The sequence below is a fragment of the Elgaria multicarinata genome, chromosome 8, assembly GCF_023053635.1.
Source record: "Elgaria multicarinata webbii isolate HBS135686 ecotype San Diego chromosome 8, rElgMul1.1.pri, whole genome shotgun sequence".
In the NCBI taxonomy this organism is placed as follows: Eukaryota; Metazoa; Chordata; class Lepidosauria; order Squamata; family Anguidae; genus Elgaria; species Elgaria multicarinata.
In genome coordinates this window covers 39682913-39707721 of record NC_086178.1, presented here as the reverse complement: position 1 = coordinate 39707721, position 24809 = coordinate 39682913, and the positions used below count along the sequence as shown (strand labels likewise).

The following is a 24809-nucleotide window of genomic DNA, read 5'->3' as shown; positions in this document are numbered from 1 at the left end:
AGAATGGATTCACAGCCCTACTGAAACCAGAGCCACCAGCCTCCACTGAGGGTACTGATTGGGAGGTGGAAAATATTTCTATTTAAAGATTGGTTCCCAATCAATCAAGTTTTTAAAGACTCATATGGGTCTTATCTGAGGCTTTAAGCACAATGCATGTAGGGACAGGGTGCGTTTCCAAAAGGAGGGGTGAGTTTTTACTACTTTCCCCCACTTCATTTCACAACCCTTTGGGGAAAGAGTGAGCTGCAGGGATTGGGAGCATGAATCCATTGCCAAGGCAACCAAGGTGGTGTACCTTTCTCCAACCCAGTTGTATATAATGAACCAGTTAGGTCAGATTGGGGGGGGGGGTGCATTCAGATGTACATCCCACTAAAAGTAATGGAATGTGGGTGGGTATCCATTCGTGGATGTCATTCATCTGCACTGCATAACTTTGAGTGTGATTTTCCATTTTCATATGTAAGGGGATCATAAAAAAATATACAACGCTTCATCAGAAATCCCATGGCAGTTTACAAAACATTAAAAACCACAACATATTATGTACAATTAAAACAGCTCAGATCAACAATAAAACAGCCATTAAAAACACTGGAAAGCTCTTGAAAGATGTTAAAATAATTAAAAGGCCAGGGAGAATGTAAAACAAAACAAAACAAAAACTTCACCTGGCACTTAAAGGATAACAATGTAAGCACAAATTAATTTCCTTGGGGAAGGGGTTCCACAGATGCTGCACCATGGCCAAAAATGTGCAAGAGTCTGGTTGGGGGCTCGAGCTCAGTGGGTTTCTGCCGGCTCAGACCCCAGACCCCAGACTGTGAACCTCCATGCTTGCTTGCAATTTTGCATAATTGGTCCTATTTACTGCTGCCATTTGCGCAAAATGGCCATTTACGTAGAAAGCCTAGCCACCATTAAACTCCTGCAGCTTTAACTGTTGTGATGGAGAGGGAATTTCACCAGGTGCTGCATGCATACAGATGAAACCTGCTGAAATTCCCTTTTCTATACAACTGTTAAAGATACAGGAGCCCTGTCCTCCTTTCCATATGGTGACCCTCCTCCCATATGTACCTGCCCAGACACTTAAGATCATCTTCAATGGCATTGTATGGAAGTCCCTGCTAAAGGTGGTGACTACCAGGAGGAGGGCCTTTTCTGCTGTGGCACTGTGGTTGTGGAATCAGCTCTCTAGAGACGTTTGCCTGGCACCTATATTGCTTTCCTTTCAATGCCACAAGAAAAGTTTTATTTTCCCAGGCATTTTAGCATTGCTGTTAGGTTTTATTCTGCTTGTACTTTTATATTGTAATTTAAGCTTTTATAACTGGTATTGTTTTTTTTATGTTGTACTTTGTGGTTTTAATTTTTGTGAACTACCCAGAGTGCTTCAGCTATTGGAACAGCACTGTAATAAATAAATAAATAAATCTGAAGGACATATCAGCAGATGACCGTAATGTATGGGCAAATTGATAAGTGAGCAGGCTTTCCTTCAGGTGTGGGTTGTAGGTCCACATCCACTTTGTGCCCCAACTCTAGACCTGAATAACTTGAAGTGACTGTCTTACCATGCAGCACTGGCAGGTAATGAGATCGCCAGCATTAGCATACCAAAGCAGGAAGTGTCACTTTGTTGCCAGTGCAACAAGGATATATGTCCTCTTTCTCCCATACTGAATGAGAGGCGGTGGGAGGCTTCATTTGGCCTCAGTGAAATGGTCACACAGCCAAAGCTGACTGGCTGCATGGAGCCATGACAGCATGATGGTATGATTCCTGGGATCAGGCAGTGAAGAAGAAAGAAACCTAAATTGGCAATGACGCAGTAGCATTTCACAGCTGCAAACAGGTGAAAAGCCACTAAAGTAGGACATTACTGTGGGGGTGGGGTGTTACACCCTATCAAAAGCACCACCTTTTGAGAACTGAACCTTATGAACTTTGGCAGGTCACTAATTTAGGTCCTTCCACTTGACAACTGTACATAAGAATATTCACTGTGAGAGAACAGTCATCAGTATCTGACATATTCCTGCCACTTCCACCAGAGAAAAATGACAGTTGTAAGAAAGATGAGAAAATCAGTGCAAACCAGGATAGCACTGCAATGTCTGTACTCCCCAGAAAATCTACATTTCCCAAGAGCCATCACAACCTTTCTTTATGGTAGACTGTAGTGAAGAAGGGAGGGAGGGACCTTATAATTCACTTTATGAGCTCCACTTCCACCTGCCTGGAGATGAGGGTTAGAAAGACAGAATTTGGGGGATTCAGAGTGTGAAGGTTTGAAGTCTACAGAGGCAAAGTAAAAAGGTCAGACCTTAGAGGCTTGGGTTCCATCTGTGAGAGATGGAAGCTGTATCTCTGAGAGATTTGGGACCTTGCTAGATGAGGCCTTAGCACACTGTGAGGCCCGGTTTCCCTGCTGTGCATCCAGATGACGCACAGGGGAATCTGGGGTCAGGCCACGCTGAAGCCTCCCCTAACGCGCCATAAGCAAAGTCGCTTATGGCGTGCCTTTTCTGCAGCCCCGGCCTGAGGCCGGGGCTGCGGAATGTCTAGCAAGGTCTGTGGCTTTTTGCGGCTACTCGCTTACTCGCGAGTAGCCGGGAAAAGCCACGGATGGGGCCGGGGGGGGAGATAGGGGGGAAGGCCAGACCCGGCAGGAGAGGGGGATGGCGGAGGGCGACACAGGAGACGGCGAGGGATGGCGGAGGGCGACACAGGGGACAGCGAGGGATGGCAGAGGGCGACACAGGGGACGGCGAGGGATGGTGGAGGGCGACACAGGGGACGGCGAGGGATGGCGGAGGGCAACACAGGGGATGGCAAGGGATGGCGGAGGGCGACACAGGGGACGGGGACGGGGAGGGAGGGCGGGGAAAGAGTGGGCAGGAGGCATGGGAGGGGATCAGGAGCGGATGGAGGAGCTTAATAAAAAAAAACCACTTACCTTCTCCGGATTCTTCGGGGTGCACATAGCCCCTTTAACAAAAAAAAAATGGCCGACACTGCAGGGCATCCGTAGTCCCTGCGCGCCGTGCGTCTAGAAGCCAAGGCGGCACGCGCTAAAGTTAGCGCACCATCGCCCCGCCTCCATGCCGGCTTATCTGGCTGGGTCTAGCAAGGCCCGTAGTTTCATTTCTCCAGTTAAGTTTCATTTCTTCATGACCCAAACAGTAGTTTCTGTTTGGGGGGAAGAATGTATTTTAAAAAAGAGGAGCTAGGCAGCCAGAGAGAGCAGCAAAGGACGAAAGCAAGAGGAACCAGCAGCTGGAAAAACCTAAATGCAGCTAGGATAAAGGACTTGAATTTTATTTCATTTTAGTGCCTTTGTATCACTCAGCTCTATTGAGTAAATACCTTTAATTGTAATTTGGTTGTTTTGATATTCTAGTAAACTGTTGTGCTAAGCCACAAGTGTCTGGAGTGTCACTGACCCACATCTGCAGCCTAAGCCCCACTTTATTGGAAGAGGGAAGGAAGGTGGGACTCATAAGGAGACAGAGATCCATAAGGAGTTGCTCAGGGGGTCCAGGTCATAGAAGGAACCCTGAAAGGGGGAATGGGTAGGTGTGAGGAGAGTGGATTGGGGACTGGATGGGTTGGGTAAGATGAGAACTCTTCTCTGGCTATGATTAAAAACATATTTGAAGCAAGTTTTACAGCCCTGCTCACCAAAGGGTGAACACAGGTTTTCTAGGCAGTCATCCGGGGTCTGGAGGCACCCCCGCCATCTTCCTGGTGCAAGGTGACCAATCGCAGGCCGCCTTCCACAAGGCACCGCCTGGCCACACCTCCACTGTGACTCCAGAGTGAGGCTTTGGGGCTGTCTTGACTCAGTCTTGTGTGTCCTCGCCATGCTCCGGGGGAAAAAAGTTGGGGTAAGTCCCTGACTTTTCTTCTCCGCAGCTTCGGCAGAAAGCCCTGAGGTGGGTGCACGATTGCAGTAGCGTTGTACAATTGACGCCACACCACCGCGCACCCACCCCAGGGCTTTCCGAGTGTTTAGACAGCCCCCCAGCCTCTGAAGTACAAGTTTTGCCAGCATCTCTATGAGCTCCAGGTGGCCAGGGATCATAAGTCAAGCTGTTGTAGTCTAAACAAGTTGTACCCTCCAAACAGACCTCAAGGATGGCCCCAAGCAGAGATTTCCCTCAAAGGCCAAAAAGATTTTCTGCTTTCAAAATCTTCACGTAACTGTACTGTGCGTGATGAAATCACCATGGATTGAGATATCAGAAAATGTTCCCAGGGAATATGAAACGATCTGACCCATGGCAAGTTCCCAAAGCTAGGACGCAAAGGATTGTGATATTGATGCACAGGGTAGCATTTACAAGACTGGTTTATCACACCAAAATCCATGAACTAAGCATTAGTGGATGGTTGTACAAATCAGCTCCCAGGGGAGAACTGGGAACCACTCAGCTAACGGTTTGTGAATGCACCAGTTTGCCGTTTGTAAGACTGAAGAGCTCTTCAGCATGCTAGGTTGCTGCCTGGGTCAGTGTGACCTTGTTTTGCTGTAGTGCTGCTTGAAAGTGCCTTTAGTTTTATTAATGTACTTCTGAAAAACTGGCCCTCATTGTAACCTTAAATAATAAAAAAAGCTTTCTGGTAAGATGATTTATTTACATTTATAACAGACAGAGTGAGGGGGGGGGAGAGATGAATGAATAATACATGCATCATTATCTGATACATTTTGGATTACTTAGAGAAGACTAGCTGAGAGTTGCCCTCATTTACAGTTCCTCTGATTGTGTCTTGTTTGCCTCCTTAAAAGAGATTCGGCTGTTTGTCACTCAGCATTATAACAGTCAGCCGCAGGAATTAAGATGTGCTAAAGAGGCTTGCACCAGACTGGGTAGGTAGTGTATATTCATTTGAATGATAGTTTTTAGTAAAGCATTTTCCCATTTCCAATTTATCAGCTTGCTTTTGTTTGGTAGAGCAGAGCCGAAATTTCTCAGAAGACATTTTTTTCTGAGAACGTTACTGAGGTTTTCTTTTCTCCCCACAGCTGCCCCTCTGTCCATCCCAGAGAAAAAAAAGCATAGTATTCTGCAATGTTTTTGTGGTGGATGCCACACACATACACACCACTACACACACATGCGCGCGCACACACACGCAGACAGACACACACACACAATGTCCTGGAACAATGCTACGCCTGGGCCATTTGGAGAATGCAAAATGGTGGCCAAGCTGATAACAAAGTGGTTGCAGTAAGGAATATACTTTAGGGAAAAGGAAACAAGCTATGCTACTGCCATTGCTAACGGTGAGCCCTATCCTGAGGAAACTGTTGGAGTATTTCTCCTCTCGCTGAAAAAATCCAGTGTAATGGTGTGTGTGTGTGTCCCCAATTTCCCTGCCCACAAATAGGGTGGAGAATTTTGTGAGACCCCTTTAAATGACTGTCATTATTGCTATAAGAGCTGCATTTTCTGTACTGCCAAGCCTGTGAGGTGCATTTGGCTTGCAATGCCATACAATGTATCTGTTGTGCATTAAAGTGATATGACTGAGACCCTTATCTACCATGAAAGGGCTAATTTTGAGGATCTTCTTTTGCACAAAGCAGGATATAACACTATGAAAGCGGTGTATGGCATGTGTCCTGGGCCCCAACGGTTGTCAGTGCACTTCAATACTGCTATAAAGCAGTAGTGAAGATCCTGCCTAAGTCACTGATCAATGTATGAATCCAGCATAAGTTCAGGAGCCACACCAACGAAGCATCAGGACATGGCATTATGTACATTTTGCCACCCAATGTAAAATTACCACAGGATTTCTCTGTTGGCACTGTATTATTCTTTGGTATGGTTCCAAGAGAGAAAAAATACTAAACTGCTGAGGAAATTCTAGATAATTGTTCAAGGCTACTAAGGATTGAGAAGCTGCTATGGCAGGCGTGTGCAACTTATGATGACCCTACAGCTATACAAGGTGGCCTCCAGGTCTTGCTGCCTATCTGGGACTGCAAAAAAGGAGGGCTGTCAAGTGCCTGGCAAGCCCTAGAACTGGAGAGCAGAAGGGGAGCACACATGGGCTTCTGTCATCACCCAGGGGGCCTAGGGTTCCTGGGAGTCTGCGTCCACTGCTTCCCAGCCCAGGAATAACATCAAGCCAAGGTGGTCACCACCTGCCCGTCCATCAGCCAGAGAAAGAACAGTTGGAGGGAGCTCACCTCCCTCTCTGCCAGAAAGAACATTCAACTCCAACTGCCTGTAGCCCTGGGACTGCAGAAGCAAGTGAAAGGGCCAAAGGGCAAGAGCCACCAATTGCTATTCAAGCAGGAACACCAGCAAGGGGAGATCAGCCTGGCTCAAAGTGCATTTACATGTTGTTCTTGTCTTGAGAAACTGGCCTCCGTCCTCTTCCTTTTCCCTCCTCTCCTCTTCCCTTGTGTGTCTTGTCATTTTCGTTTGTTAGCCTGATGGCAGGGCCAGTCTTGCTTCTGTTTATTGATGTAAGCCATTTTGAGAGACAATGTTTGAAAAGCAGGATAAAAAATTGCAATAAATAAGCAAGCAAGCCACAATACATGGCTGATGGAATGCATAAAGCTTGGTGGATCAAAAGTTGGAGGTATCCATAGGACTTCTGTGTTCCAAATGCATGGATATCTTCTTGAATAAGAGGTGTTTTGAGTTTCATGATACCCTGTGGCATCTGGGTAGACAGTGTGGATTTTCATGGTGTTTGTGGGTGTATTGGCTCAGATCTGCTTTTCCCAGTGTGAACGTGGGAGCTCGATTAAACTGTGTAGTGCCTACTGTTGTCTTTCCCCCCTTTTTTGTAAACTCAGAGTAAAACCTATTTATTCATTTGGTTCATGTGAGTTCTGAACACATGAAGAGGCCAGCAGGAATGTATGGGGCTAAGCCTGCACCCTCAATTCCACTGCATGTGCTGGCTATGCCCCATGGTCAACGTATGATCAGCAACAATCAGAAGAGACAGCTTCTACACATGTGGGTTGTTGTTTTTACATGGGGAGGGAAACCTGGGCCTAATCTATACCAAGCAGGATATTGCACTATGAAAGTGGTATATAAGAGGCAGGAGCCACACTACTGCTTTATAGCGATATTGAAGTGCACTGACAACTGCTGGGGCCCATTGACACATACCATATATCCATTTATTTATTTATTTATTTATTACATTTATATACCACCCCACAGCCGAAGCTCTCTGGGCGGTTCACAAAAGTTAAAACAGTAAACATTAAAAAGTATACAAAATTTAAAACAATCAGACAGAAACATAAAAACAGCAGTATAAAAACAAGAGTATCCATTTAAAAAACAACAGTTCTGGGGTCCATTAAAAAACAAACTTAGCATTGTTAAATGCTGTTAAATGCCTGGGAGAAGAGAAAAGTCTTGACCTGGCATCTGAAAGATAACAATGTTGGCGCCAGGTGAGCCTCATCAGGGAGATCATTCCACAGTCTGGGGGCCATCACTGAAAAGGCCCTCTCCCTTGTTGCCATTCTCTGAACTTCCCTCGGAGTAGGCACTCTGAGGAGGGCCTTAAATGTTGAGCGCAGTGTATGGGTAGGTTCATGCCGGGAGAGGCATTCCATCAGGTATTGCGGTCCCAAGCCATGTAGGGCTTTATACTGCTTGGTGTAGATTAGAGCTATTGGTCCTATGGAGAAATCTTATCTAGGGTGACCATATGAAAAGGAGAACAGGGCTCCTGTATCTTTAACAGTTTCATAGAAAAGGGAATTTAAGCAGGTATCATTTGTATATATGGAGAACCTGGTGAAATTCCCTCTTCATCACAACAGTTAAAGGTGCAGGAGCTATACTAGAGTGACCAGATTTAAAAGAGGGCAGGGCACCTGCAGCTTTAACTGTTGTGATGAAGAGGGAATTTCACCAGGTTCCCCATATATAAAAATGACACCTGCTGAAATTTCCTTTTCAATACAACTGTTAAAGATACAGGAGGCCTGTCCTCCTTTTCATATGGTCACCTACCTTATCCACCTAGAAGTCTCCCCTTCAAACTGATGCAAATCACAAGTTAGCCAGGGGCATGTACCAAATGCCTGAATAGGGCTATAAGTAGGGATGAGAGAAGGAGGGATGATGGAGCTTCCTGAAATTCTCTGAACTTCACTTCAAAGCTCAGTTTGGCATGCATGCCCCCATTTTCATTTTTTACCTGTTTTTCCACCCATTTCAATGGGGAAAATCTGCATTTTGAACTGGAAAAGTGCACATTGTTATGCATATTTTTCAAAAGTGTGCACTCTCCCCAACTGTATGAAACTGTGTATTTTTTTTCAAACATGATTTCAAATCCAGTAATTTGGTAACATTCCTCTTAAAAGAACCATTCCCACCTGAGTTTGTGTTTGGGATTGGGAACCGAACATGTTCACATGATTTGTGACCAGAAACAAAATTCTTTTTCCTGCTTAGGTGTGATCTAAATTGCATAGTTTACAGTCATTGCTGTCACCTAACTAGAATGGCTGCCTGTGGAGTGAGATTAAATCTGGTGAAGGAAATCAAAACCTATTCTCAACCTTTGGATCCGGGGAAAAGTTCCCAGGTATCTGAAGACCACACTTGACCTAAGGGGTGTATGTTACCAGCCACAAAAAACTTAGCACTGATATTATTTATACTGCTCTACCTGCTCCATTTGAGCGAAAACTTTATTATTACTTGCAAAACTTTATGTCTGTTTTGATGCATGTGGCAAGCATAACACAGTAGAGGTGAGAATATTTAGACTATAGACAATCAAAAAGAAGCCAACCTTTGATGCAGGAGATATCAAAGCTTGGGCACACCAAATCATCTTTTCATATTCATCAAAGATGATTAAATCGAGGGGGGGGGGAGTTCACCACTACACATACAGATAATAGAGGCCTCTTTAATGACGTTTTCTGAAAATGTAATTTCCCCTGGTTTATGTCCATCACTGCCTCCCTTCACTTCTAAGAGGGTTTGGAAAATAGCAATGTCTTTAAGGTTGTGCTTTTGTGTTCCTGATACATATCATCCAATAACAATGTTCTTTGGGCAAAGAATGGACTGTGTGAGATGGTAGACTGATTCAGACTGTTTCATTTCTTTTAGCTTTATTAGTTTTCAGATAACCTCAGAAATAAAGCTCACCATGTAAATATATTAACTGCCCTGTCAATCGCAAACTGCTTTTCTGCACAGGAGTGGCCTGAAGAATCCATTAACAGAATTGGTTCATGCTACTGATGATTCCTTTTCTACATGCACCATTTTACACAATGGGTTCCGCTGGAGAACTGGTGAATGCTCAGGGTTGGTGACCAAAACTGCCTGGAATTTGGGGTAGAAATCATAGCCACCCAGATAAGAGCCAGTTTTGCACTGCTCCTCCTCCTCTTTCCTTCTTTCTTTCTTTCACAGATCTCACTGTTATATCCCCTCTCTGTCCACTTGTAGTAATACTCCTTCTGGCTCCAGCCATGCTCTCTCTTCCAAACCATTCTGGGGTCCCTCCTCACCCATAGCTGGGTTCAGCCCTCCAACCGGGGAAGTAATTTTGCACTGTTGACAGTATGAGGAACTGCATGTTGCAGTTGCTGAGAACTGCAAACAAATTGCACCCCAGCCAGCTTTATTGGTCTGTTGTGGGAATTGGGGATGGGAGAATCCTCAGAATTGAAGTTCATCAAGGTTTTTTGAGTTTCACTTTGAAACTCAGTCCCTCTCATTTCCATTTCCAATCGTGACCCTTTTTGTTTGTTCAGATGGGGAAAATGCGCATTTGGTTACACACTTTTCAAAGTCTGCAACCAGATGCATACCTCTCCCCCCACCACAATCCTTTGACTAAAGCATGAAAAAACACATTTTTTCAAGTACACATTTTTCTACAGTACACATTTTTCGAACCAGCATCTCGAGAATGTATGAGCTTTGCCCAGAAAATGCATTCCTGTTCAGGGTGTGGGAATAGGGCATGTTCTGGTGAGAAATGAACCAAAATGAAATTCTTGTACATCCTCAGGTGGGAAGCTGCAAAATATGTGTCTTAAGGCCAACTTGAGGAGACAGTGGGAGTCGGAGATCTATGACTGAATCTCCCATTTTTGTTTTGTTTTGTTTGTTTTTAAGATTAAAAATTAAAAATTAAAATTAAAACTGGATTGAGCTGGAGTTGTTGTTCTGGTGGAAGGTTTTTTTAAACCCTTGTCCCCATGACAATTTACAAATAGGTCTCTAAGCAGCTATTTGCCCCATAGAAGAGAAATATATAGGTACCCCCACTACAGGTTGAGGGGGAAGATTTAGACTGGGGAAATGACAGAGAAAAAGGGTTTACCTCTCTCTTTGCCAAAACACAATTTCCCCTCTCCCCTTCCTGCTGCTGCTTTCAACTCTGTGGTTCCAAAGTATTCCTGTTTCATTGGAATCAATGGTAAAAAGTCAGGATTCATCCATCACTATTACATGATTTATTTTATTTTGATTTTGATTTTATATTACATTTATGTCCCACTTTTTCCTAGTATCCACCTCTTCATTTGATCCTCAGAACAACCATGTGAGGTAGGTTAGGCTGAAAGTTGGTGGCTGAGCTTCATGTTCCAATGTTCTAGTTGAACACTCTAACTACTATATCACACTGGCTGTCAAGATTTGGAAGAACATGGCATACCATTGTGTTTCATTCTGCATCTTATTTATATCGGTTTTATGCAGAATGAAACTGGGTTGTGGGGGTGGGGTCGGGGAGCCAAGCAACATTCTGGTATTAATTCATGAGATGACAAAAACCTGCTCTGATTTGTAGTTACCACTGAAAACTCCCTTCAGTATATGTTTCCAGTCCACAGGAGAATTAGAACAGCAGAAGACCTCTTAAGGCTATTAGACCACAAGCTTTAGACCATTAATCTAAATCTAAATTAGACGGAGTCAACAACATTTGAGGTCTTTCATCTTATGATCAGTCAGAGTTGCATTTGACCTAAGTGCTATTTCCCATCCATGATGCTGAGCTACATATCAGAGAGAAAAAATGAGAGAAACAAAGGTTGCTCCCAACAGATCCAATCAGTGAGGTTCAGAAAAAAACTGATATTGCTCTAGAATGCTCATGTACTCCATTTCTTCCAACGTTTGATATCTCCCATGAATAAATATAATGTGGCATCTCTTAGCTTGCTTAGCTTCATATCATTTAGTCTATATTTATGTTGCTTCACTTGGACCAAAAATCTTGAGTCAGAGTTCTCGTTAGGGAATAATCATCAGTGACAAAATATTCATAAGCTTTCCTGTACAATATATTTCATATGGTCATATCATGTTTTCATAAAATATTTTACAAACATCTAATTTTACCTGAAATTCTTCCACCTATCTTCTGAGTGCTCCAAAATATTATGATGCAAGGTACAATTATAAGCATAATATATAAAGTCTATTTAAAATCCTCATTTATTATGGCTCTCTATCGATTATTGCATGCATTTACAATAGAACTCAGCAACACACTAAACTGAAAAGGGGAAAAAAAGCAATGGAGAGAATTGCTGTAATCAATTTCACTGTATAATGGACTGTGACCTTTGCATATTTTCCAGAACCATTAGATGAGCTGAAGATCAGGAGCCACAGCACTGAACCACTACCAAAGCTGGAAAACAAAGAAAGAGGAGGTCACCTCGGGACATCATCCTCCAGAGAGCCAATAAAAGCTCAGGAATGGGACGGGACACCAGGACCTCCACTTGTATCTAGTAGACTTGGAAGGTCTTCTGTTAGTCCAACCATGTTGGCAGGAAATAATAGCTCGGGTAAGTGGGAGTATAAAAAACCCAAAAACAGATATGTAAGAACTGACTTGCTAAATCAGATGCTATTGGCCATCTAACACCGGATGGGCAGAAAATAGATCTCCAGATGATTTGGATGTCCTGACCCTTGACCATGCTAGCAGGGGCTCCTGGGAGTTGAAGTTCCCAACTTCTGGAGGTCTATCTTCTCCCCACCCCTGATCTAGCATAAAACCTAGTATTTATTTAACAATAACCTATACTGAATATTATAGTTTAAGACAAAAATGGAACTCTCCAGTCCCTATTAGTCACCTTCTGACAGTCTCACGGATGGCACCCTTCAAACCTTAAAATCTGTGCCTTTATTATTTTTTTCTAAGCTTGATGTTTCGGTTCTCAATGAATCTGTTAGTTCCTGGAGCAAATCTGTCTTGTTGCTGATCATGACAAGACAGGTCTGAAGGCAGCCAAGCTGACACCTCTTAGTACTCTACAAGGATCAAATCTTACTGGAGATCAAGTAACTCTTATAACTGATACAGCTGTTTTAAACTAGTGCAAGGCAGTGACAAATTCCCATAACAGTTATCTCTTTGCATCTTAATATTAAAGTGAGTTTAGTGTGCATGTGTGTTCTGGGTTTCTTGCATGGTTATAACATGATGTTGATTGGAGCCTGGATTATTCATGCACAAGACACTTCATCTTGAGTGGTTTGGCAGGTAACCATGTGATCAGTAAACCATTTCTTTGGGTTGGGGTGGTAAAACAGCTATGTATGAGTGATAACATGGCTGCTTATTATATAGACAGAGCTTGAAAATATATTGGTTACCAGCTATAGTGTAGACAAGCATTTATAATGATCTGAGTTCTTTAATTTGACCAGGTTAGTCCTGTTATTGTCAGTGGAGAAGAAGCCTTTCCCAGCTAAATATATTAGCCAAGTTAGCAGACTGCATGCAAAATTGGGTTTCACTCAAGCCCTATTCAGTCATTCAGAAAGGGATCAAACTCAACACATAAGGAGAAGGAGCACTCCAGCCCCGCCCCTCTTCCCCATCGCCTCCATTGCTCTCAACTGGTGGAGGGTGGCAGTCTGAAGAGGAGAGCTTCCTCTACGCTTGGAGGTTTTCCACATGAGCCAGAATTAGGGATGTTCTGGGTGCCTGACTGATTCTGGGAATTTGACGGACTCCCCTTTCCCAGACCCAGTTGGGCTCCAGGCGTGCTTTCGCATACCTGTGTTCTAAGCACCTATGAGGCCCGACGAATTCTCAGCAATGATTCACTCTCATCTGGAGCCTCCACTCTGCACCACAGTGGAAGCTCTGGAAATTACATATTGGCCCCATTGTGTAAATGGGCCCTTTCCGGCTGCCATTTACCCAATGGGGGAAATACAAAATTTACAGAGTGAGGGCAAATGGTACTAAGCATTCGGCAGGTCTCACTGAGCCTAAAAAGAAGCTTGCACATCCCAATGAGTGCGGGTGGGCAGCGGTGGTGGCAGCAGCAGGGCAAGCATCTGACAAATTGGATGCAGGTGAATCCATCCACCCCTACCCAGATTTTTCAGCATTCTGGCTCTCCTCTTCAGATTGTGGCCCTCCATGAGTTGAGGGTGACAAATGTGATGAGGGAAGCATTCATTCTCCACACAAAATTAATTTTCGCCCTTTTCTGAATGCCTGAAGAGGTCTTCAGAGGCACCACAGAGATGCAAGCCCTTTCATTTCCTCGACACCATCTTGTGTGCTGGTACACCATTGCACAGAGAAACATTTGCATGAATATATGGGGAAAGTCCTTGTAATTTCTGTGATTGCGTAGACATGATGGGGAAATACAGCTGTGATCATGGAAATATCTGGTGGCTGTCTCAACGCACCGCCTGGTTTACCCCAACATTTATTTATTTATTTTATACAACATTTATATACCGTTCCCCATTCAAGAATTTCAGAGCAGTGGACAAGTCGAATAAAATAGATTAAAAACATGTTAAAATTACATTTAAAAGAAACATCTTCCTATGCCACCACAGCTCACCAGTCCTGGAACTAGAAATGAGCTTCTGGGTGTCATAATGCATCCCTCTAAGAATAGTTGAGCACCATGAACCCACAACTTCTTCTCTGAAGACATCCATGCAAGCCAAATACGTTTTAGTGGACAGATTGGCAGATTTGGGTAGAGGGCACAGGGGTTCAAATCTCTGCTCAGCCATTAAAGTCACTATCAACTCTCAATCTAAGGATGATTGTTGGCGTCAGGTGGGGAACGGGATACCTGTCTGTTGCTCTGAGCTCTTTAGAGGAACAGCAGAATAAAAATGTAGGCAAGGAGGAGATGTGAACTGCCTTTCACTATCACTGACTCTCATTATTGATACACTATTTTATATAGATAAGAAAAAGTCAAGTGACACACCAACCAATGTAGTTTTCACTCAAGGAAGCTGCATAGGAAGTACCAGTTAGTGAGGGACATGCGAGCTTCCTCCAGCTTGTGCCCCAAACCTATCAGAGTGTTTGACATTCAATAGGCATGTTAAAAGAAAAAGAAGAAAACACAAGTGAGTCAACTGTGTGTCGTCCCCCAGCCCATCCTTCTCCCAGCCTTATCTTGGGAAAGTAGGGGGCTAACATACAATATATATAGGTCTTGTACCCTGCAAGCCCTGTCTTGGCTGGATATGATACAAGGAATGTTATTTCCTTCTGGGGATCATGGGGCTTGTAGTTTTCTATAACACAGAGTGGGGTCAGATTTTTGAACGGGGGAGTTTGCATGTTTGAGCTTTCTCCTTGGAAATATTGTAGGGGAGATTCCAATGTGGTAGTCTAATGGCTTTATTGAACTGAGGTCAGCCAGCTTTCAGATTCCTCAGAGCTCTCTCTTACATCAGGGCATGAGAACAGCCATTTTGGTTCCATAGAAAGAGAAAAGCAAAATAGGTAAGACAATACCCACTGTGTTGAACCAACTTCTTTTGTTTGTTATATAGTGCTACTCCTGTGCTGGTCCCAGAACACCAGAGACAAAATAGGTAAGGTGATGCATCTTGATAAAGTGATTTCTACCTAAATTAGAAGACTGAAAGTTTACACACACTCACCAATGGAAACTGGTCCAGCAACAGGTAAGTGTCTTTCTTACATTGTGAATCAGTTCTGTTGCTGAGTGTGTATAAGCTTCTCCCCTCCCACCCTTTAGGTCCCTCTTTCATGAGGCAGTTACAAGGACAGAATGCAAAGCAAATACATTCTTAATTTTGCCTTTCAAGACAGCAGAACAGGACAGGTTGAAGTTTTTAATTTGGTTAGGCTACAATTTAATAGATGGTGAGCCACACTTCCACACATTGCTTTCAATGGCTTTAAAAGGTCCTAACTCTGTTGTAGAACATGCTGGCATTATAAAAGACAGAGATTAGAATTTAAAATCACTACCAATCTTATCTGTTTCAGAAATAGAAAGGTACTATTATCCAGAGAAAGGAGAAGCTAGTGAAGGAATGCATATGGGGATCCAGGAAAAGTAGCATAATATATATTATGCTACTTTATTAGAAATTGTGTGGTTTGTTAATGGCCTGAGATAGCAAACAAAATGGAATGAAACTGAAAACACAGTGGAATTCCAGAGGCATTTAGACAGGGCATTATTTCTTCATGATAATCCAGATCAAGCAGCATTTATGAGATAGGGACTGTTCTCACAACATGCTAACCTACACTCAGTGGTTGAATGTGAGTTGTTGTTGAACCATGGATTGTTTGTTTAACTATTAGTATGTTGTCTGAACCCAGGATATATTCTGCAGGCCAGCTTGTTAAACATGCTGTGTGGCTTGTTAACCACCCTGAACAACCCAACAATTCATAAATTCTCAAGGTGGCTGGTTTGAGAAAAATAACCCACAGTGCATGGCTAACAAGCCACCCTGTGGAAAATATCCTGGGCTCAGACAACACACTGATCCATAGTTCAACAAACAACCCGTGCTTCAACATGAATTGGGCGGTATAAAAATGTAATAAATAAATAAATAACAACTGAGCGTGGGTTAATGTGCTGTGCAAACCCAGTCAGTGTGCCCTTGAGTTTCTACTAGGGGTGTGCACGGACCCCCCACTCCGCTTCACTTTAAGATCCGCCATTTTCAGATCGGCCCGCTCCGCCCCCCCCACTCCACCTGTGCCCACTCCGCTCCACTCGGAGCTCTGGATCCGGATTGGAGCTCCGGTCCCCCCCATAGGGGGGGTTACCGGGCCCTGCCGCCATCGCCGCCCATGCGGCGACGGCGGCAGAGCCCGGCAAGGGGGAGGGGGGCCTTACCTGCCTCCGTCCGCGGTCCGTCAGCGTCTTCAATTGAGCCCGTGGTTCCACCAGGAAGTCTGGGCCGTGCGGCCCAGACTTCCTGGTGGAACCACGGGCTCAATTGGAGACGCTGACGGACCGTGGACGGAGGCAGGTAAGGGAGAGGAGGGCGGGGGGCGTTACCGGGCCCTGCTGCCGTCGCCGCATGGGCGACAGCGACAGTGGCAGGGCCCGGTAAACCCCACTTACCTTTCCGGAGGAGCTCTGGATCGAGGCGAAGGATCCGCCTTCACCTCGATCCTCTTCGCCACGCTCCGCCGGCCCCCCAATCCTCTTCGCCTCCGCCTTAAGGGCAGGCGAAGCCCCCCGCTCCGCTACTGCTTCTCCGGTCTGATTAGAAGCGGAGCACATCCCTAGTTTCTACGTAAGCCTACTGTATGGGTTGTCAAGGATTACTCAGCTATGAAGTATTGACTATCTCTGCTTTTGTATGTATCATGTGTAACGATAGCTGAGCAATTTGTTCCGCCAATGTGATGTGTGTGTTTTTGAGGATTGATGCTGATTGGCTGTGAGATTCAAATGGGTGACAGTTAGCAGTTAGAAGCAGTAGGGAGTTGAGTGTGGAGAGTGAGAGAGAGAGAGAGACTGGGTATGTCTGCTGGAAGGGTTTAGATTCAGAGTAGGATTAACATTTCATAGACTGGACTTGGCATGCCAACACAGCCACTTCTGTGCAGTTCCTCTTGCCTGCTGTGTGTACGGATGGCAGGATCTCTGCAGCTGAGCAACCTAACAACTCAGCAGTACTCAGCTGGTGCTGATGTTGCACAGTGGGACATAGGGCATTCACACTACTCCACTTATCTCCAGCATGAAAGTGGAGGGCAGGCAGCCACACTCCCCTCCGAGTCCTCCTCTGTTCCGAGGCACAGTTGTGCATTCCTAAGGCATAGGATCTGGTTCACCTGATCCCTCTGTTGTGGAATCTGCTTCTGATACTGTGTATAATGCCATTCAATTAGGTTCAATTGCTCCCTGTATGTGTCACTATAACCTGCATGCTGGGACTCTGTACCTTTGAAAGTAGGCTAATCCCCTCCCCCCGAGTTTGAAAATATTAAGGTGACCTTGGATGCTGTGTTGATTAGTGTCTTTCAAAGCTACGTGTCATCCCTCCGTCTCTTGGATAATTTCTCTGGGATGTGTCTTCCCTGGTGGTTCCAGCCATCTTCCATCAGTCGGGGCTTTTTAGAGGAGTAGCTGTCAGGGATTTTTTTTTTTTACACACAGCGGCCTTGAAAACATGCCACCGCTGTTTCAGTGAAGAACCACAGGGGGCCCACAAAGTGGGAGGCTTCGTCAAACTTCACTTTGGATGTTTTAAAGAGCATTTTCCAGAAGGCCTCTGTCAGCTAGGATAAGGCGTTTCGCATTGCCACCTACTGCCGGAAAGATGTACCACACCACATTGGAAGAGGTGTTACACATTCCTATTGTTTCTTTGTGATTTTCTTTTTAATTCCTAACACTGCAAACCTGACACTTTGCCAGATCATTTAGCAGCCAGGCAGATGGTTTTTCTTTGCAAATAAAGCTATTGCTTACTTAGTAAAGGTTCTTCGTATTACAAAGGAAGGATCCTAACACGTTGTTAATTTCAGATATTAAGGTACAATGTTGACAAGAAAAGGACGCTAGAGACATTTGGCTTAATTCAACTCGACAGATCTAACACAAAAATTGAACATTTTGACTGGCTTATTTGGGGGTATTTTTTTATTTTTATTTTTTGTAAGCAGGAGGAAATCATCCACACTCATTTCCACCCCCGGTTTGCCGACAGATAAACCTTGGTCTACTGTCCCTGCCAAAATAAGCTACAATAGAAATTAACTATATGACCCTCATTTATTTTACTGCTATTGCTGCTGTGCAAGGCCAGCCCTAGACTTGGAGTATATTGGACAGGGATTTGGATTTGAAAGCACCCCCTTTACCTTCCTTTCACCCCATTTTTCCCCTACTGGGCAGGTGTTATCACCTGGCATCCTTGGGCTGCTGGAACTTGCCCTGAGGCCTCCATTAGAACAAAATCCCAGCCCATCACAGTGTGCTCAGTGACTGGACAAAGGTCACTTAGAGGATCATCAGATGTGGGTGGGTGGGATTGCATTTCCTTGCTGTCACTTTGCCTCCTGCTCCTGCCCCACAATAGGGATGAGCAGTTTCCTCTTTCTTCACGCGAAGAAGCAAGCAACGACCACATGGCCCATTTTTATTGCACAGCTTCTCCTGCACACAGCAGGAAATGTCAGCTAGTTTCTTTACAGCCAAAAAAAATATGGATTTGATGAGGCTCATTTTGTGATGGAAAAAAAAGAGCAGAAGGAGCGGGAGACGTGTGGGAGGAACATTGCATCGTCAAAATGCCCTGTGAGGAACCGCGAGTGGCCAGACCTAAGGTTTATCCCGGGATCATCCCAGGGTCATCCCTGTTCATGTAAATGACACACAGGGGATCCCAGGAGCAGGCAGGGACGACCCCGGGACAATCCCAGGATAAACCTTAGGTCTAGCTAAGGCCTATGTCAGTCTTCTCTACTATGGTGGGATCAACTGTATTTCTATTTAAATTATGGTTCTTTTTCTACATTTGCACCTACATCTATAAATTTGCATATGAAAATGGGTGCCCTCATTCTTGACGATGCATTTCTTCTTTATTTGGCAATGCATGAGTGGCCCCCTTAGTTCCAGCCTTCCTCCTATCATTGGCACAGGGCACCCAGGAGACGAGGAGCACACCCCCCCTTCTCACTGGTTCAGATCATAAGCTCCTCTGTGTCATTTGTAAACAGTGCAGAAAATTCTCCTCTTTCATCCTCCATGTTTGTTGAAAACAGTTCTGCAGTGATGAAAGAGACTGCCAGCATAGGAGAGGAGGTTTTGCTCACTCCGCCTTGAGAGTTTCCAGGATCATGGCTAATGGATAGGAAAGGATTTTTTTTTCCTGCTGCCTCCCTTTGCTGACAAGATAACACTGTTCTGCTCTGGGGAAAACAGGCTGATGCTGATGCTTTCCCACCCATGATAACTACTTTACTGCAAATGAGATGGATAATTTTTGTAGAGGTACTAGTGCAGGGACGGCAGGCACCAACTAGGCTTTGGGGAGATCTCTGTGTATTTTGAATAGAATTCCCAAAGGTACTTGGGCAGCTTTCTCCTTGATTCTGTCTCTGCTCAAGTGTCCTTGTTTTAGAGTGGCAAGATAAAGATTGTACACCTGTGTGAGATCACCACGGATGGCAGTGATGCTTGGTGTTGCAGGCGGGGAGGGAGGGGGGAGGAGGGACACAATTATACCTCCTTTCATATTCTGAGATAGCAGATGGGCATGTTTATTTTTAGGAATGCTAAATATTTTTACCTTGCACGTATATATCCATATCTGTGCTCGTCATAGCTTATTGTGCATTTGAATGACACGTTTTAGCACCAGTGTCACCAGCTTTATTTGAATACTTTGTAAAATGCACACACTGATTTCTGGGGGGAAGGTGTTGAAAATGAAGCTCCATTCGGTGTATGACCCCCCCAACCCCCCCCAACTACAAACTGCTATTTATTTATAACATTCATTTAGGCAACAACAATATTTAAAAGGTTTAAGTACTTGGCTGATTCACAGAACTAACCCTCCCAAAGCTTACAAGCTATAGTAGCCTACGTAGTTTATGTTAACTGGACCTTTACTTCAGTTAGCATGTAGTGAGTGACCGTGTTGTTGGGATGGTCGTATAAGGTGAAGCTCTAAAATGTTGCTGTTGAAAATGTCTTACATGTCTTGAAAATTGCCTATGGTCTTGCATACCATTTGGATATATGTTTACAGGATGATTAAAAAAAAAAAAAGCTTAAATACTGCTGACTAGCTTTGAAACCTAGCAATATATTTTAGTTATTTATTAAAAACATTTTTATACCACTTACCATTAAAATTAAATCTTGAAGTGGTCCATAGCATTAAAACATGTATTAAAACTATATTAGCAGTGGCAATATACATTAAATATATTTAAAATACATTAAGGTAGCAATCCTATATCCCCTAGACAGCGTCTGGGTGGGTGGGGGCATAGGATTTTTCAGTTTTCTGACTCCGAGTTAGCCAGAAAACTGAAAAATCCAAGGCCTTAGCTAGACCTAAGGGTTATCCCAGGCAAATGGAGGGGTCATCCCTGCCTGCTCCTGGGATCCCCTGTGTGTCATTTGGATGCATAGGGGTGATCCCAGGACAATCCGGGATATAGGCCTGGTCTAGCCATGGCTCAAGTGTGGAGAGGGCAAAAAGGAGGCAGTCTTTGGAGTTGGGAGGGGAGGAGACCACAGAAGCTGGTTTAGACAGCTTCCTAAGTGCTGCGTGGCCTCCCCAGACAGCCAAAATCAACAATCTAGTTGAAAAAACAGGGTGGATGGAGCATGGAGGAGAGGATCCCTTCTGTGCTTTAGTAAGTCCCTGAGTTTGGGGGCTTACAAATACCCAGGGCACAACCCAAAGGATTGCTCCCTAAATGTATTTCATATATATTGCATTAATATGCATTACATTAAGGTAACACATATATACATCATATAATGTAATGAGTGTTTTCATACCAAAAGGACTGAGTAAATTGAATGTTGTAGTAAATTAAGAAGAGACGTGATCCTCTTGCTCATTCCTTCTGGCCATGTTATGGAAGGGGAAATCACAGATACAGAGCTGGGGGAAGGCACCTGATGCCTTCCAGATATTTTGGACTACAACTTCCATAAGCCCAAGCCAGCATGGCCAATTGTCAGGAATTGTGGGAGCTGTAGTCCAACACATCTGGAAAGCATCAGGGGCAGTATCCAATGTGTCACTCTGAAAACTCAAATAACAGTAGTGTAGCTCCTCTGAATATTTATTTATTTATTTATTTATTATTATTAAATTTATTTATTTATTAAATTTGTATACCACCCCATAGCTGAAGCTCTCTGGATGGTTTACAAAAGTTAAAAACAGTGAACATTAAAAAGTATACAAAATTTAAACCATCAAAAATATGAAAACAACAGTATAAAACAACAGTATCCATTTAAACAACAGTTCTGGGCTTCATTAAAAAAAAACTTAGCATATGTTGTTAAATGCTGTTAAATGTCTGGGAGAAGAGAAAAGTCTTGACCTGGTGCCGAAAAGCATATTTGGGGGGCCACAACTGAAAAGACCCTCTCCCTTGTTGCCATCCTCCGAGCTTCCCTCAGAGTAGGCACTCGGAGGAGGATCTTAGATGTTGAGCGCAGTGCATGCGTAGGTTCATGCTGGGAGAGGCGTTCTGTTGCACAAGCAGGTGCACATCAGGTTTCATGACAGGTTGTACAACAGATTACGCAAGAGTTATACACAACTGGTTGCACAATGGTTTGCACAAGTTATCGACAAAGAGTTGCACAATGGGCTACACAAGCATAATGCACAGCTGCTTGCACAACTGTACTTGCACAAATGTAACTTTAGTTGGATTCTTCTCTTGCACATAGCTTGGAACTTAGTTTCTACTAGCGCAACATCATTTGCGCTAATGGAACGCCACAGTTGGATTCTGTCCCAAGTTGCCTTTCTGTGCTGTTGCCCATGCAAGGAGCCCCTAGGGCAGGGGGTGGACATCTTGTGGCCTTCCAGATATTTTGGCCTATAACCCCCATCAGCCCTAGCCAGCATAACTCATAGTAAGGCATTACAGGCCAAAAGATCTGGAGGGTAAGAAGTTGTCCACTCCTGCCACAGGTACCAAGAGAAGTTTTGGGAAGAAGCCTAACAGTATAGTAGTAGCTAGTTTCAAGCAACCTGCCATTGTGCATGTACCTGACACTACTCCTCGGTTAACCTACCTAAACATCCACACACCTGTGAATCCATTATTGCATTAAGCATGGAGCGATTCAACATTCTTCACATGAGGGGGGAAATGGTCTTTTTTCCCCTTTTAAAAAGGGTAAGCCCTGGCAATAAAATAATAAACCAGGATGTCCCTCCATTTACTTTGTTGTTACTTCTTCCTTTAAAAAACAAATAGTTGCAAATAATGATAAATAGGAATTACCCTTTTTCTTAATTCTTGGAAGAACAAACAAGGTAAGATGCAGGCGCATTAATGGGAAATTTCTAAGACTAGAAGACTTTCAACAGGCACATCATCCTGGAAATATAATGTAAGGGAAGTAAAGGGGAACAAACACCGTCTGAGTATGATGTATTTTATTTCTTTGATGCCAGATGAAAGGGATTTTGTTGGTAAAGGCATGATCACCTTTCATGATGATACATATGCCCAATTGAAAACACTGAAATTTCCCTCTTTTCTTGAGATGAAGAAATGCAACTCTGACACTGTGGTAAACAGGATCTTGTTTTTCACAGTACTATAGGAGGCCATATTATCCACAACAATAATGGCATGTTGTGGATAACGGACTGTCGGTGTCCACAACTAACAAATCCACACACACTTGCGTGTAGCCATCAAGAGACAAGCTCTGAGTCAATGAAGGGTGCAATCCCCCACCCTCTCTCACCCCCTCAGTCACCTTGCTGGTATCCCATCAGCCATTGTGAGTTCTGCCAGCTGGACTGGAACGGCAGCCACCACTTTGATCACCCTTGCCAAGGGACTCTGTAGTTGCTAAAAATAACCAACTGTGTGTGATGAAATAGTCAACAGTGCCCGACACACAACACAACCAACAGTTGTTCAAATAAACAACTCTGCACAACATTGGTTATTTTCGTTTATTATTTCAGCCAAATGACCAATGGTGGTGTGAAAAAGTCCAGAAACATGACACAGTAACCAACTGCTGACTGTTTAACCCACTGTTTACTTAATCCACTGTTGGTCATCGTGTTGTCCGAACCCAGCCTAGGTGTCCAATCTATAGACCTGAGGTGCTGCCTGTGGGAATCAATGGGCCCACAAACACCTTCCTTGGTGCCCACCAGACTCCCTGCTGCTCCTAATTGTTTTAATTGTTAGATTTTAGAAATTAACTATTTTAAGTGGACCATAACCTCTTTGTTGTGCTTTGTGTGGACAAATATGTGATTAATTTAACATTTGGGGACAGAGTTTACCTCTGCCTTGTACTCAGTTTCTTGGCCAAGTTACTGGACTCTGAGCCTCATGACTTTGCTTTTTCTGAAATCAGTGTTGTGGCAGAAATCTGCAAGTCAAAAAGATTGATTGTATGTTTGGAAGCTCAGAACTCTCTCCCCCGCCCCCCCTTCCTGCATTGTATTTGGATTCTGGGGCAAATTGCTTTTTTTTTTTAGCCTCACTGGTTTTCCTTCTGAGAAAAGTGTACTTTGTGACTGGTCACCATGCAGCCATGTCATGGGGGCAGCCATGGCACTCTCAAAATTCAAATATGCTTACTGACCCAAAAAGTTTGGAGACCCAGACCTTAGCTAGACGGGGCTTTATCCCGGGCAAATCCCAGGATCGTCCTTGTGTGTCCAAATGATGCACAGGGGATCCTGGGATCAGGGAGGGAAAGAGCCCTACACTTTGGGCCCGTTTTTTCCGCAGTCTTGGGCTGAGCCCAAGCCTGCGGAACATGTCGCCCATTGCCACGGGCCAGGAGCTGCGCCCATTGGGTGTAGGGTGGGGGAGCAGGAATTTAAATTTTTTTTAAAAAAAACTTTACCTTTAGCGCACAAGCTTTCTTGCACTCCTTCTTCGTTAAAAAAATGGCGGACGTGACGCCTCTCCTTGTGGGGTTGTTGCGCCTCACATGTAAATGGAGGAGGGATCTTGCGTTAAACACAACACGAGATCTTCCCTCCTCTGTCGTGGGATAAAAGGTAGGTCTAGCTAAGGCCCCAGGATGCCCTGATGGTGCAGCATCAAGGGATATTTGAGGGCAGATCTCTAAAGTAAAAACATCTTCAGAAATGTTCAGAAAAGTCTAGTCAATGCTGTCAGAGTACAGGGAGCAAAAGGGTAATGTGGACAGTATAAACCAACATTTCCTTAACAACTGTACAATTCTTTGTGTGAGTATAGACTCTCGAATTCTGCTTTCTAATAACATTTCCTTTCCTTTCCAGAACCGAAAGCGAGCTGCAGATTAGGGCGATCTGCATCCACATCAGGTGTGCCTCCTCCCTCTGTTACTCCTCTCAGGCAAGCCAGTGATCTACAACCGAGCCAGGTACCATCGTTAGCCAATCGTGAATGACTTCCTGTGATGCAACATGCCAAATTGTCTCACCTCTGTCTTTGTCTCTCATCTGTTACTGTAAATTGTTCTTCTGCGTGTTTTGGTTTGATTTCTGTTTTCTATGCTGTATGTCTCTCTCACACACACTCTCTTTCAAAAGCAAAGAAATCCTAATCTCTCTGGCACCATGCCAGGCTTTCTTTGCTATTAATTTGTCTTAAACCTCTATTTGTCTCCTCTTCATTCTGTAATATAACTGTGGTGACCTCTTGTACTCTATGGACTAGCTGAATGCTTCTTCTTTTTAATTTGATCCTGTGTGGTGTATCTTCTTCATTTTTTTTGGATAAATTTAATCTGTGTTATGTATAATGTAGATTCTTTTCAACATCTTGTCTACAAC

At 44.0% G+C, this 24809-nt stretch overlaps 1 protein-coding gene across 1 annotated transcript in view; it reads left to right on the top strand.

Annotated features, from left to right (window-relative positions):
• Positions 1–24809, top strand: part of NYAP2 (neuronal tyrosine-phosphorylated phosphoinositide-3-kinase adaptor 2) — a 196950-nt gene that overhangs the window by 135239 nt on the left and 36902 nt on the right. The window contains exons 5-7 of the mRNA XM_063131493.1: positions 11633–11845; positions 14838–14879; positions 24294–24397. Coding sequence (XP_062987563.1) covers positions 11633–11845; positions 14838–14879; positions 24294–24397 — 359 coding nt within the window. The remainder of the gene's footprint in view (positions 1–11632; positions 11846–14837; positions 14880–24293; positions 24398–24809) is intronic.